The 13,117-nt window shown below is 35.5% G+C and overlaps 4 protein-coding genes across 11 annotated transcripts in view; 3 read left to right on the top strand and 1 right to left on the bottom strand.

Moving 5' to 3' along the window:
* The first annotated feature begins 1,284 nt into the window (after positions 1–1,284).
* Positions 1,285–4,555, top strand: LOC109538089 (Golgi pH regulator). 3 transcript variants are annotated; one of them, XM_019905149.2, is made up of 9 exons: positions 1,285–1,465; positions 2,453–2,616; positions 2,673–2,779; positions 2,838–3,063; positions 3,119–3,306; positions 3,569–3,750; positions 3,801–3,986; positions 4,039–4,186; positions 4,240–4,555. In XM_019905149.2, exons 1-9 carry the CDS (start codon positions 1,424–1,426, stop codon positions 4,359–4,361), a joined length of 1,365 nt encoding a protein of 454 aa, XP_019760708.1. In that variant the 5' UTR covers positions 1,285–1,423; the 3' UTR covers positions 4,362–4,555. The 3 variants fall into 3 exon arrangements, with proteins under 3 accessions (XP_019760708.1, XP_048524855.1, XP_048524856.1); XM_048668898.1 differs by lacking the exon at positions 1,285–1,465 and adding an exon at positions 1,994–2,095; XM_048668899.1 differs by lacking the exon at positions 1,285–1,465 and adding an exon at positions 2,374–2,396.
* Positions 4,548–5,906, bottom strand: LOC109538090 (complement component 1 Q subcomponent-binding protein, mitochondrial). 4 transcript variants are annotated; one of them, XM_019905152.2, is made up of 5 exons: positions 5,598–5,906; positions 5,385–5,535; positions 5,134–5,327; positions 4,983–5,077; positions 4,548–4,840 (listed from the first exon to the last, which is right to left on the bottom strand). In XM_019905152.2, exons 1-5 carry the CDS (start codon positions 5,887–5,889, stop codon positions 4,691–4,693), a joined length of 882 nt encoding a protein of 293 aa, XP_019760711.2. In that variant the 5' UTR covers positions 5,890–5,906; the 3' UTR covers positions 4,548–4,690. The 4 variants fall into 4 exon arrangements, with proteins under 4 accessions (XP_019760711.2, XP_019760712.2, XP_019760709.2 ...); XM_019905153.2 differs by having other exon boundaries at positions 4,989–5,077; XM_019905150.2 differs by having other exon boundaries at positions 5,385–5,544; positions 5,598–5,903.
* A 305-nt stretch (positions 5,907–6,211) lies between these two features.
* On the top strand, positions 6,212–9,401 carry LOC109538088 (probable medium-chain specific acyl-CoA dehydrogenase, mitochondrial). The gene is made up of 10 exons (XM_019905148.1): positions 6,212–6,575; positions 6,660–6,747; positions 6,937–7,104; positions 7,272–7,372; positions 7,559–7,770; positions 7,830–7,938; positions 8,027–8,167; positions 8,222–8,357; positions 8,419–8,555; positions 8,995–9,401. Exons 1-10 carry the CDS (start codon positions 6,561–6,563, stop codon positions 9,142–9,144), a joined length of 1,257 nt encoding a protein of 418 aa, XP_019760707.1. The 5' UTR covers positions 6,212–6,560; the 3' UTR covers positions 9,145–9,401.
* A 2,213-nt stretch (positions 9,402–11,614) lies between these two features.
* Positions 11,615–13,117, top strand: part of LOC109538086 (nuclear hormone receptor FTZ-F1) — a 108,466-nt gene continuing 106,963 nt past the window's right edge. Inside the window, exon 1 of one of the 3 annotated variants that reach the window (XM_048668892.1) lies at positions 11,615–12,007. In XM_048668892.1, coding sequence (XP_048524849.1) covers positions 11,827–12,007 — 181 coding nt within the window. In that variant the 5' untranslated portion in view covers positions 11,615–11,826. The remainder of the gene's footprint in view (positions 12,008–13,117) is intronic. The other 2 variants (XM_019905140.2, XM_048668895.1) reach the window with 2 other exon arrangements.

Below are 13,117 nucleotides of genomic sequence, written 5' to 3'. Positions count from 1 at the left end.
TCAAATGATGAAACACATTTTAGTAAAAGAACAATTGAATTAATGACAAAATTTGCAAATTTTACTCATTAAAACTTTTACCTAATTTAAAACGTAGGTATTGTTCCAAGGTTTAAAAGCGATTTCACACATTTGATTGTTTCCGTTTGTCTGATGGTTTCTTTAAAACCGGAAACGTATGTTTTAAAGAGTCCAATTTATTGTTGAACCGTAACCGAGAAATTCGCATGCTTTAAAACTATAAAATAAAAATTGGATATACAGTGGAATCCGTATAGATGCCCCCGATTTTAGCGTTCTTTTAAATTTTCTATAAATAATTTAGTTCTGCTTCAAAAAAATTCCGCTATAACATTTTTTGAAAGTGTTTGTAAAATTTATAAGTGATATAAATTTTAGCTTAGAATATTCATAACTTTTTGTTCATTCCTATTCGTTATTAAAAAAGGCTCTTGCCAAATCTAAAATTTGTGGGAGACGTCGGAGCGGCTGAGGGTCTATTTTACTCGTAAGGAATAAACATCTATACTTCGTTTAATAAACGTGTGATTACATGTATTTAAGTTAATGCACGTCATTTTTAACGTTTTCGCTGTAAATAAATAAAAATTCAGCGTAAAAGCTGATTAGTTTTTTTAATAGTGTTATTAGGTTTATTTATGTGCGTTTATTAGATTGTTATTTTTCATTAAATCATTATTGTCCTTATTATCAGCCATATAAAAGCAGTTTTTTTCATAAATGCATAGCACCGAATGTTTTAATTGTCAATTTCTCGAACACTTGATTTAATTATACCTTTCTTGATTAGAAAATATTAGAAAACAGCTATATGGACATTAGCATGTTCACTTGAAAAAAAATTAGGGAGATTTTAGCGAATTATTTGCAGTGCAAGTAGCGCCTTTGATAAGCTGGCTTAAAACTGAGTTGATAATCAAATGTGTCACATTCGAAGACCAAATTTCACTAAAAACCACCAAGCTCTTTTCTTTTGAAAATTTCTATTTCTGAGATTGGACACACACACCAATAAATCAGCATTCATCGATAACTTGACATTTGTCAAAAGTCAATGGCTACTTGATCTGTTATGTTATAGTGTGAAAATTTGATAGTAGTAATGATCATGAAAAAGTTGTTAATTTTTTCTTTATTAATGAAATTCTCAAATCTTCCAGAAATGAATCATTGCGACGGACGCGTGCGCGAATATACGGGCGCATTCACCTAGTAATTTTATAATATTCGAACGGTCTCCTTTTCACTAGGTTCTAAACGTCACTAATTTCCGAGATGACGTGTAACCTAACCCCAAACTATTTGTAAACAAACGCCAAGAGGTAAATTGTTTGTTAGATAGTGAATGTAAATGAAGACCTATATTTTTAATCAGTAATGCCCAATATTAGAAAATATAAAAATGACTTTTTTGTTCGACAGCACTGTAGTATTATCCTCGCAGGTATGTATTCTTTGCGCTCTTATTATTTCTTTCTTAATGTTAGAAAACGTTTATAGCAATCGTGCTAAGAATAGTAGGGGATAAATAGCTAAAACTAAAAAAAAATAAAAAGTTTTTAAATTAAAATATGTGCCTTTTATAAGGCCATGTCTTGGCACATTTTGTACTATTGTGTTTGAAGGGAAAATTATACCAAGTTGGCTGCACGGTGTCTCAGGTAGTGATGGGAACTATCGAATAAAAACTATTAAACTATTCGATAGTTCTAATTTATTCAAATTATTCGTAATATAGGAGAAACCGCTAATAAAATATAGGCAAAATATATATTTTGGTAATCAGCAAATAAACCCATTGGTATGGCTAAAAATATATAGGGTTTCGTCAAAAAAAGGCTTTCAAAGTCAAATTTTGTCATTTTTATCAAATTCGTTATTAGCAAAGTTAGTAAAATTAAAGAACTGTTGTGTTAGTCACTTTCACAATTTTTTTGAAATAAACGATACAGGGGGGTGTCAACTTATGAGGAAACACCCTGTATTTTATGCCTGTGGGAGATTTGCTGTGGAAATTTCCCCTTAAAGTACACTTAAAATAAAGTAGTTTTAGTGAAAAAATGCGGAATAACTAGTGAGTGTCAATTCCGGAATTGCAGTTTTGGTGTGTCCGATGGGCGGTCGGCTTAGTTTCGAATTTACTATTCTTCTGTTTTGATACTCGACCACTTAAGCAAAATTTAAAAACGTATTAAAGTAAACCTGCAAAATTTTTTTTTTATTTCATTTGGTGAAATTTGTTACTCTTGCAAGCAAGCATTAGCAATTTAAAACGAAAGCGGGCCCTAAAAGTCCCATATGTTAATTCATTCTATTACTATGCAATTTAATTCGGATAAGAGCGTCTCATTTAATTATGGAACTTTATAGCTTGAGTAATTTTATGTTTAAAATTGGTGGATTGTTCACTTTTGACCCAGGATTTTTTCAGGTACTTTTTTTCATTGGGGCATGGATATTTTTCATGAAGCAACTATTCAAAGATTATGAAGTACGCCACATTTTGGTTCAACTGATCTTTAGCATTACTTTAACGCTATCTTGTACCATGTTCGAACTGATTATATTTGAAATATTAGGATTTCTAGACTCCAGGTAAATAGTCCAAAGTTGGTCAGTTTATAACTGCAATTAATGCTTTAATACTGCAGCTCTAGATATTTCTACTGGTATCTCATGCTTTACTTGCTGCTGTTCGTTGTGATAGTATTAAATCCATTTTACATAGGCTATTACTGTATAAGCAATATCCGATATGGTAAGTAGCCAGTTTAAATTGTTCTCCTCAAAGCGAATTAACTGAGTTTCTACTGTAGTCAGGCCTGATTATATCAAACACCTCACCGTTCTAACGTGGCTAATATTCCTGGCAGTATTTTGGAAAATAGGCGAACCATTTCCTATTGACCACCCAAATCAGGGATTTTTCAGCATCGAATCTCTAGTTTCCAGAATAGGAGTGATCGGAGTCACAGTCATGGCTCTCCTCTCGGGCTTCGGAGCTGTAAACTACCCTTATTCCTCCATGAAGTTCTTCATGAGGTTAATAGTTGAATTAAACCATATTCAGGCTGGTTCATTTCGCGATATATTTCAGAGATGTATCCGAAACCGATGTATTGAACATTGAAAAGAGGTTGATGCAAACTATGGAAATGATCGTTTTGAGGAAGAAACGAATTGTGATGGCGAGAAAACAACAGTTACACATGAAAGTGGACTCGGGCAACAAACGGGGAATTTGGGAGATGATTTCATCAGTTACAGGAAATAAGAGCGACGAAAGTAAATATATTTATTTTTAAATAAATAACCAAATAAAACGACGAAGGAAAATATGTTTCAAATGCGCATATATTTGATATCCACCTAAAAATGCGCGCTTTAATGTCTTGAGAAACCGTAGCTTTGCATGCAACATCAGGGAATTCCCGGTTGAAAATTCTGCATTGGTTTATTTAGTTCAACTCTGGTTGGAAAAACATCAGATTATCGACTGTGTATCCCCTAATGGCTTTAACATTTTGGTGCTTTTACTCTACTTCAGATATAAATCAATTACGACTTGAAATCGATGGCTTGGAGGAAATGAGCAGACAGCTCTTTTTGGAAGTGCACGAAAATCGCAACATGTTGATGCGGATAGAATGGTCCAAAACGTGGAAAGGCAGCTATTTCAATTTTATAGGATACATATTCTCTGGATATTGCCTATGGAAGATTATCATAGTAAGCATTTCACGGCCATGAATATTCAATATTCAAGTGGAAATTTTCAGTGCACCATCAACATTGTGTTTGATAGAGTGGGAAAAAAAGATCCTGTGACAAGAGGCATTGAAATTGCTGTGATTTGGATGGGCTTTGATTTTGATATAAATTTTTGGTCCCAGCAAATATCTTTTTACCTAATTGGATGCATCGTAGTTACCTCGATTAGAGGACTTTTACTTACCGTAACCAAGGTAGAACTTGTAGTATTTAGTAATTATTATTAATAATATTTGCTTTATCTAGTTCTTCAACAGAATGTCATCTAATAAAAGCTCCAATATCATTGTATTGCTTTTGGCGCAGATAATGGGAATGTATTTCGTTTCCTCTGTCTTACTGCTCCGAATGAATATGCCAGTGCAATACAGGATAATAATCACCCAAGTATTAGGTAAGCAATAGTTTACTGCTAAAATTCCATATATAGATTGCGAATATTTATAGGGGCTTTGCAATTCAACTTTTACCACCGATGGTTCGACGTGATATTTCTAGTAAGCGCCTTAGGTAGTATGGTCACTTTGTATTTAGCACACAAACCGCCAGTTAAAGACAATATGATGTGATAATATAGGTACGAGATTTTTGTTCTAAGATATGCACTGCAGAACAGTCGACTGACGAGAGCGCTATTTATTATTTCTTTCAATTTTTCCAATATGGGAAGGTAGATTCTATCTGGGTGCATATAATGAATAAAACTTATTAATTCTCTCGCTATTTATTCGAGGACGACAAAAATACACTAACTATTACCATACAATGTTTTTATTTTTCAAAATATAAAACAAGTGAGGAAATCCAAAGATAACAACGGTTTGGATTATCTTAAAACTAAATTTTTTATAATACATAGTAACGCTTATGTAACCGAAAGATTCATAATGCGAAATACCTACTTGCCAGCAACAAACTTCGACAGTCCTTCTAACAAGCCGATATACGCTGAATGTTCGTATGCCGTACTGTACTCGGACAATTTGTCTACAAACTCATTGGTGAGACCTTTTTCTTCCAAGTAGTTCAGTATCAGATCATAGAGGTACTGGAAAATAATTTTATATTGTCACTAAGATATTCTCTGACTGTGTGGTGTTTTGTGTTAGCACGATAAAGAATATTATCTAATTAGCTTTCACTCAATATTTTTAAGAAACTGCATGAGTCAGGATCTGAAATGTACATACTCTTACCGAATCTAACACCTCTCCTGAAACTGAGTAAACATTCTCATTCCATTCGCCGCTGTAGATGCTCAGCTCATCTATACCAAAACTATCATCTATAAAAGTAAATGGATGAGTAAACTGGCCATTTTCCATACTGGGGTTCGCTTACTGTATCCATCTTCCTGTTCACTTGGGGGCACAAAGGAACACAATACACTGATAGTATTGTCCCCACGTACCAAATCTACTTTAAATGATGGCTTGGACTTCAGTTCTCCTATCTCCGGTTTATCCAAATTTTCGTTCACTTCTGGCTCTGCATCAGTGTCGACCGAGTTGTTTACGTTGAACGTGATTTTGATTCTATCAAGTAAATGAACATGAGAGTTTTACTAAAGGTTAGGCCAGGTTAGGACTTACAGTTCTGAGTCAGTCTTTTTAGTTAATGTGACTTCTGCCCCATTTAAACTGGCCGTAAATCCTTGGATCTCGGTAGGAATGGTTTTGACTTTCTGGGCTTTTCTCTCAGCCAAAATTTCCTCAGTCAGGAATTCCACCAGCTCCTTCTCGGCTGAAATTTCTAGTAAAAAATTAAAATCTTCAGTTTCTGTTATGGTCAGTCAGTGGCATTACCTTTGGTATGAACCCCCTTTCTGCTACCGCAGCCACAACTGCACAAATTACTGTGAATTGCCGACAATTTCTGCGATTGGATGCTAGTCATGTACCATAGATTTCTGGCCGCTAAAATTTGATTCTGCGGTCTTGACACAGATACGAGATTCTTAACGGGGTGCAAAACCGTTCGTATACCGTTTAAACGGATCGCTGCCTTTAAAATTGAATTCATTTTGTGGAAATTTATGAAAAACGTGCAGCAAAGCCGGTTGCGTGCTGGAAATTGTCGAAAACTCTCAGATGACATTCAAAGCGTCAAAATTCTTATTGTATTGATTGATATATTTGGCAGCCATGCAAGTTCGGAGAAATTGTTTTTAAAAAATTTTACTAAAAAACAACATTCGTTTCAGGAAAGTTAAGGTAATAATAAATTTAGGCCTGAGAACTGTTAGTATTTTTTTATGAATAAAGAACAAGTAATCAAAAAAGCAGCTTTTCAATTTTTTTATTCACAAATTTTGAAATACAAAATTTACTTTTAATTCGAATTGGTTTTATTGGTTTCTATGATATTTATCAGATCAGTTTGCACTTGCAAAATTGATTTGACAATTGCTTTTTAGGTTATTTTAAAATAAAGTTGTCAACAAAACTAATTTAACTGGCTAATTTTTAGTTTGTTTCGGAATTATTTTTATAAATTCAACTTTTAAACATCCCTGAGAATTTTTGTTGCAACTGCAAATGTGGCTATAAGTTAATATAAAATCACCTGGAACTAAATCCGGTCAATTTTGCGGCCACCTCAAATGGTGCGGGTCTAAAGTCCAAGGGTCATTCGTTTTGTTTTCCCCATTTTATATGCACCTATTTATTCAGTCCTGGGTCTTGGTTATCTCAAGCAAAGTTCATTTCAGTGATTATATTTTGCTAGTCAAAGTTTAGGTCCACAATAGTTGAACTGGTGGCTGAGTTATGGCATTTTCACAGGTATGTGCTAATTTTCATCCAATTTTCATAACTGTATTTATATTCAGTCCAGTTTACTTCATTTATCAAGTGATTTATGTCTAGTTTGCAAAAATTCTTGTAAGGAACAGCCTTAGGCCATTGGCTTCCAAGAATTACAGCAGCAGCCCTATACCAAATGGCTATAACTTCGGTAAGTGCAAAAAGAACAGTAGGTATTATGATTGTCACACAAAAATTAATAAAACTATAGCTGGAGAGCAAGAAAATTCACATTGGTTTAGAGTTTAGAGTATACAGAACGTTCCAGAAGTTGCAAAATTCATCTGAGACGTGCGATGTGAATTATTTTGAAAAAACTCTAATTATATGAAATTTCCAGAGCTGAATGATACTCAGAGGGATTTCCAAGAAACTGCTAGAAAGTTTGCCAGAGAAGAAGTTCTTCCGGTAGCTGCGGAATATGACAAGACGGGAAATTATCCATGGGATATCTTCAAGAAAGCTCATCAATTGGGATTGGTAAACACTCACATTCCGGAGGAATTTGGTAAGCAAACGTTTATACGCTCATAAATAAAAGATTATTTGTCAACTGTAAAAGCGCGAATGTTTTTGCATTCGCGCGAAAACAAATATTTTTGCGTTATTTTCTGTATAGATGGTGTCGCCCTCTTAGATTTAAACGAATTGATAAGTATTTACATATTTTTATAGGTGGATTAGAGACGGGTGTCTTTGATGGTTGTCTGGTTATCGAAGAGATTGCATATGCCTGTACTGGAGTGGCTACAGCTTTAGAAGCAACTTCACTAGGAGTAAGTTTTATTTTTACACCCTCCACACTCTAAACTGATGCACGTCAGATTTTTATATTTTATTGTCTTAATAAATACTTTGGAATTGAATTGAATTTAATCCTGTGGAACTTTTTAGTGTGTACATACAAACCAATGAATTCCGAACATTTCATACAGAATCTAACATGTTTTGTGGAATTTCAGCAAACTCCAGTCCTAATAGCTGGCAATAAAGAACAGAAAAAGAAGTACCTTGGACGGTTGATAGATGAGCCATTGGTAGCTGCTTATGGCGTTACTGAGCCTGGAGCGGGTTCCGACGTTAACGGTCTCAAAACGCGGGCCGAGAAAAAGGGGGACGAATACGTTCTTAATGGGCAAAAGATGTGGATTACTGGAGGCGGAGTTGCTAACTGGTTAGTCTCATTTTTTGGTTTTTTTTTGCGAACGACTCTGAAGCGAGGACATTTTATAGGTACTTTGTTCTGGCGAGAACTAATCCGGATCCAAAATGCCCAGCAAGTAAAGCCTTCACTGGGTTCATTGTGGAAAGAGATTGGCCCGGAGTAACACCTGGAAGAAAGGTAAATTATCCGCGTTTTCCATTATTGTAAAACGGTTTGCACCTTGAGAGCATATAAATTGATCTAAATAAATTTTCATTTGCAATAGGAAATTAATATGGGCCAAAGAGCATCCGACACCCGCGGCATTACATTCGAAGATGTCCGCATTCCAAAGGAAAACGTTCTCATCAGTGAAGGCGAAGGTTTCAAGATTGCCATGATGACGTTTGATAAAACCAGACCTCCAGTGAGTTTTAAAACCCCCATATTTACGACGGTTTAAAGGGGATTTTTATATCAGGTGGCAGCTTCAGCAGTTGGCTTGGCGCAAAGGTGCCTTGACGAAGCTTCGAAATATGCGCTGGAACGTAAAACCTTTGGCACATCGATCATCAACCATCAAGCTGTGGCTTTTATGTTAGCAGACATGGCTATCGGTAAGGGCCAAAAACATTCGGGGTTTTGGCTGCAGGTTTCCATTTAATTTGGGTTCTTCAGGCATTGAAACTGGCCGACTGGCGTGGATGAAGGCAGCATGGGAAACCGATAATGGTCTTAGAAACAGTTACAGTGCCGCTATTGCTAAAGGATGGGCGGCTGACATGGCAAATAAATGTGCAACTGATGCTGTTCAGGTATGTAAATTTCAAGGTTTATTTTTCTGAATGTTCTAGATTTAGGAGGTTTAGTTAGAAGATATTTTAGGCACATGGAAGTAACAAAGCCAAGTTATATTTTGGAAAAAATATAGTTCAGTTGATTTAAAATCCGAGATCATTTTCTATGAAATTCGAGCAAATGTAGTTCAAAACAGGAATTTGAAGTGGAAAAACAAATCAATATTTTTATCATATGTTTAGAAGAAGGTAATTTCTGATGTGGATTCATAATTTTGGAAATGTCATTTAATTTTTTATGTTTTTTATAGCCAATGAACTTTCTATTTAGGTGTTTTTCGCGTCAGTTCGAAATTGATAATTTTCGATCAATTGATCGACAAATAAAATTGATATCTTTCCATTGGAAAGGTATAATTATCATTATTGTAGAATAATAACGCATTGTTCCCTTTAGATCTTTGGCGGAAATGGTTTCAACAGTGAATATCCCGTGGAAAAGCTAATGAGGGACGCGAAAATCTTCCAGATCTACGAAGGAACATCTCAGATTCAAAGATTGATCATTTCGAGACATTTAGCGGACCGCGCAAAGACCCTAATTTAAATAATCACCTATTTTCTAGGAAGGTCACGATTGATTCGCGAATTGAGCAAACTAATCAACAATTTCAACAGAAGTCGTTGGTTTATGCAAACATACTTTAGTTTTACATAGTTTTTTATTATCCTTTTTTTAATATTCTTTATTCGTGTGATCATTGCTTTTGAATGATATTTCATATTTATTATTTTTGATAATGATATTTGTGATGGAAATGTACATGATATTTTGCAATTTATCAGTAAATGAAGTAAAGAATACGCGTTTGGCACATTTCAAACAAACAATTTTTTCAGAAAAAAGAGTTAAAAGTAGTTTTTGTAAATTGCGGATAATTTTGCATATACAGGCATTATTGCATCCTTAGAAAAAGACAAGTGATTGCATACAGTAATAATCAGCTTTCAAACCTGCTGCAAAACGTCAAATTTCTCGTTGTTGAGTGACAGTTGAGACTTGTCAGACTTGTTTATTTATGCGAGTTGATGACATTTATAACACAAAACAATACTTACACACTTTTCGATCTGTTTCTTTAAAATCTTGCTAAAGTTGATTAGAACAAAACAACAAATCACAATCAGATGTAAACATCACTGTCAACAAAACAAATGTCAAATTACTGCTTAACTTGTAGTTATAATTGTAACCACCGGGGGCATCTGGACCTTTGAACTCGCGAATCGTGTTGTGTGAACTGTGAATTTATATGACCGAACCCCTACTGGCGGCTAGTTTACAAACTACACGTAACATTTGACATTTATTTTGTTAACATTTGGTGATGTCAATGTTTACATGTCACTCGACAACGCGTCTTTGTCTACGTTTCGCAGCCCTGTCATCGGTAGTTATATTCGCGTATTATTCGGTTGTTTATTTGTGAATACCTGCGTCAAAATTGTTAAAAAATGTAGCGATATGTTTCGCTTTTCGTGCGCATAATCGCATAACTTTTTAAACAAAGAGATTATCGTTAGTGTTTTGCGATATTTTGCCTGCGTGAGTGTGCATTTTCAGTAAAAAACTCGATTTTCATTTTTGGTTGAGATATCCTGACGGTTATCTGTCAAGCCGGAGCGTTTAAGTTGAAACTTGTCCAGTATCAGGTAAGATCTAAATCTTATTTGCAAATAAAATATTGTGGCATTATCTTCAACGTTTTGAGGAACTTAGGCATGAATTTCTAAAGAAAGTCGTCATGTCTTTGAAAGCTTGGAACTCGATTTTCATGTGAAATTTATTTACGAGAAATGTTACTACAAATCCCACAGGAGTACGTCGAAATCACAGTACATTTACGGTTTTATATCGATTTAATCGGCTTTCAATCTTCCAAAGAAATGTTGTAAAGCTGAGGTACAAAGTTGATGTCACCATTTGTACCGAAAAACCATTAAAAAAAAGCTTTTCACAGCACAATATCTACTGAATTTCAATTTAGAACAACCTTTGTAAGGAAATTTCTGAACTAAAACTGACTGATGCTAATCCTACTGCCGATAGTTCCAAGATAGCTGGAAGATTACACATAACTGGGGTGTAATTTTGAAATGATGTTTTATATTGGCCTCAATAGTGGACATCTATTAAAATTGTTTCCGTTACACAGTTACTAACCTGAAATTCCGTGGCATATCAAACTTGTTTTTTTAGTGAAACACCCTGTATATATCAATGTGTGGCGATTGTTTTTTTCTGTAAATAAGGAGCGTTTTAATAGTTAGGTATATACAATTAAAGTAGAGGGCGTTGGAACAGCATTGAAATCTGTAAAAGAAATTGAAAAATCGGACCCCTTATTTAATGCCACTCAATTTAACTGAGGGTAACAGGAAGATAGTGTGACTCCGTCCAAAAAAATTGGTCATTAAACTCAATTTATATACAATTTACTCAGAAAACGTTTCTGAGTGCAACTTTTTTTGGTCCTTTATTTTGCCCAGTTATTGCAAAAATTTAAATAGATTTTTAAAAACTTTTGATCGTGTTTTGTTTATGGGCGGTAGGGTTTAATTAACTAAATCGGTTTTTTACCCAACATGCTGGGAAGTGGAGACAAGGAAAAATTAGTTGTCTGATAGAAGTACCGCCACAATTCAAATGCTGAGTGAAATTGCGCAGTATCTATACGCGGGTCAAAAAACGGCGTGCCCCCAATGAATCCCAAAAAAACCACTCAGTTCGGACGCGTATAAATATTTACTCAATTAGCCCCGTAAAAAGTGAATTTAAATTGTGCAATAGTTGCCTAGACGCGATTACTACGTGACCTAGATTTGCCTGGGAAAGTTGGCTAGTAGTAAGAAGCCGTTTAATTTTGAATGAAATTATATCGGCAAAAACAAATCGGGCCGCTTTGTGCCAGATCTTGTTCGGATTTGTTGAAAGTAGCACTTAAATTGGGGAATTATTTTCAAAGAACGCTCCTGCATCCATCGCAGCGTATGACCACAGTCGGTTCACTGACTAATGAGACATATGTCTACTGTCACAAGTGACTTCAAAGTGGAAGCGAAGTGGCCTACAGACCTACATTTTCCAAAACGTCGTGATTTTGCATAGCTAAAGAAATAGAAGTTAGTGAAACGTTGGCGCGAATCTGAAGGTCAGAGCTGTTCAAGGCTCTGCGTCTGGATTTTTTTGATTATCATTGCGGGACATTTGGGAAATCGAATAAACAATATGCACGACGAGACCCAAAGCGTTCCGGGCTCTGTTGCCGTTTCTACGATTCCACCAGAGGATAATAGCTCAACCCCGACCCTTTCTGTTGTTACGTCCGAGGCGGATCTGGAAATTAACGCGGACAATGAAATTGCGGAAATGCCAGTGCCTTTTTCCGAAATACCCACAACAAATGCAGGTAATGCTTTTGACCTACCCAGTATTCAGGTTATATCAACGATATAAACCAGTTTCTCAACTCATTAGTATCCTAGATTCACTTTTATTAGAATTATGTGGTCGTAGCGAAAGCAGCTATTGAAAGCGAAAACGCATCGCGTCTTGCGTTATTACGATAGTTCAAGCAGAACGTCTCTTGAATGGTTACGCCTGTTTTTTATTTCATTTACTTCATGGATGGTAAAGACAGTTTGTTTTCATGCTTCAAAACTCCATAATAAACCTTTGTCAGTCGCGCCATTATCTAATCCATTAATGACCCAGAAATTATTCAAGAAAGTATGCATGTAAAACTAGGCAACCCTAGACAAGAACTAGATAAATTGGCAAGCAGGTCTAGCATAATAGGTCAGGTTCAAGTATACAGGTGTAATGAGTTGGAAAAGGAGAGTATTTGTTGTATAACGCCTTAATGGGCGCGCGCAATCTCCATGTCTAGCTAGATGGAACTCTTGATGTCCTCTACGCACAGGCAATCCTAATGGGTTATCATCTATGGGTTCATTACAATTTTTATGCTTCCTGGCTTTCAGTCATTAATGCCATTTGCGTCACAACATCCAATACGTTTCGATTTCTTTACAAACCATCATCAGATTACGTTATAGGTATGAAATATATCGGTTGTTATAAAACCTGCAGCTAAAAAGTATACCCCAGTGCAAGGGCGGATCCTNGTCATGACCCCCCCCCATTCAATTATCTATCCAACGATGCCAAAACGAATTCTCTGGCTCGAATGGTTCTTGAGAAACTTCGAAAAAAGTAGCGTCATGTTCAAGTGGATTTTGCAACTGAAAAAAAACTCACGCAAATCTAAAACTTCTTGAATTCAAGCATTTTTTGAGAAAACTGCCAACATTTCCCCATCCGTGGTTCACTTTCTAAAAAGGCCATTTATTTTTCTCTAGAATGATGTGCAAATGAGCGTTCTTGCTCATTTTGCCTCCGAGATATGAGCAAAAACAGGACGGAAAACATGGAATTTTGGCATAATCTTGCACCTAAGTGTCTGATATTCAAATTTCGCTTTCTGGGTCAAAACTACTCGCATTTCCTCACTCACGTT

This window comes from Dendroctonus ponderosae, unplaced genomic scaffold (genome assembly GCF_020466585.1).
Source record: "Dendroctonus ponderosae isolate FM_Combo_2020 unplaced genomic scaffold, Dpon_F_20191213v2 Dpon_F_20191213_8, whole genome shotgun sequence".
In the NCBI taxonomy this organism is placed as follows: domain Eukaryota; kingdom Metazoa; phylum Arthropoda; class Insecta; order Coleoptera; family Curculionidae; genus Dendroctonus; species Dendroctonus ponderosae.
Note: the sequence above shows the minus strand (reverse complement) of the source record. Positions and strands in the feature narration are given on the sequence as shown.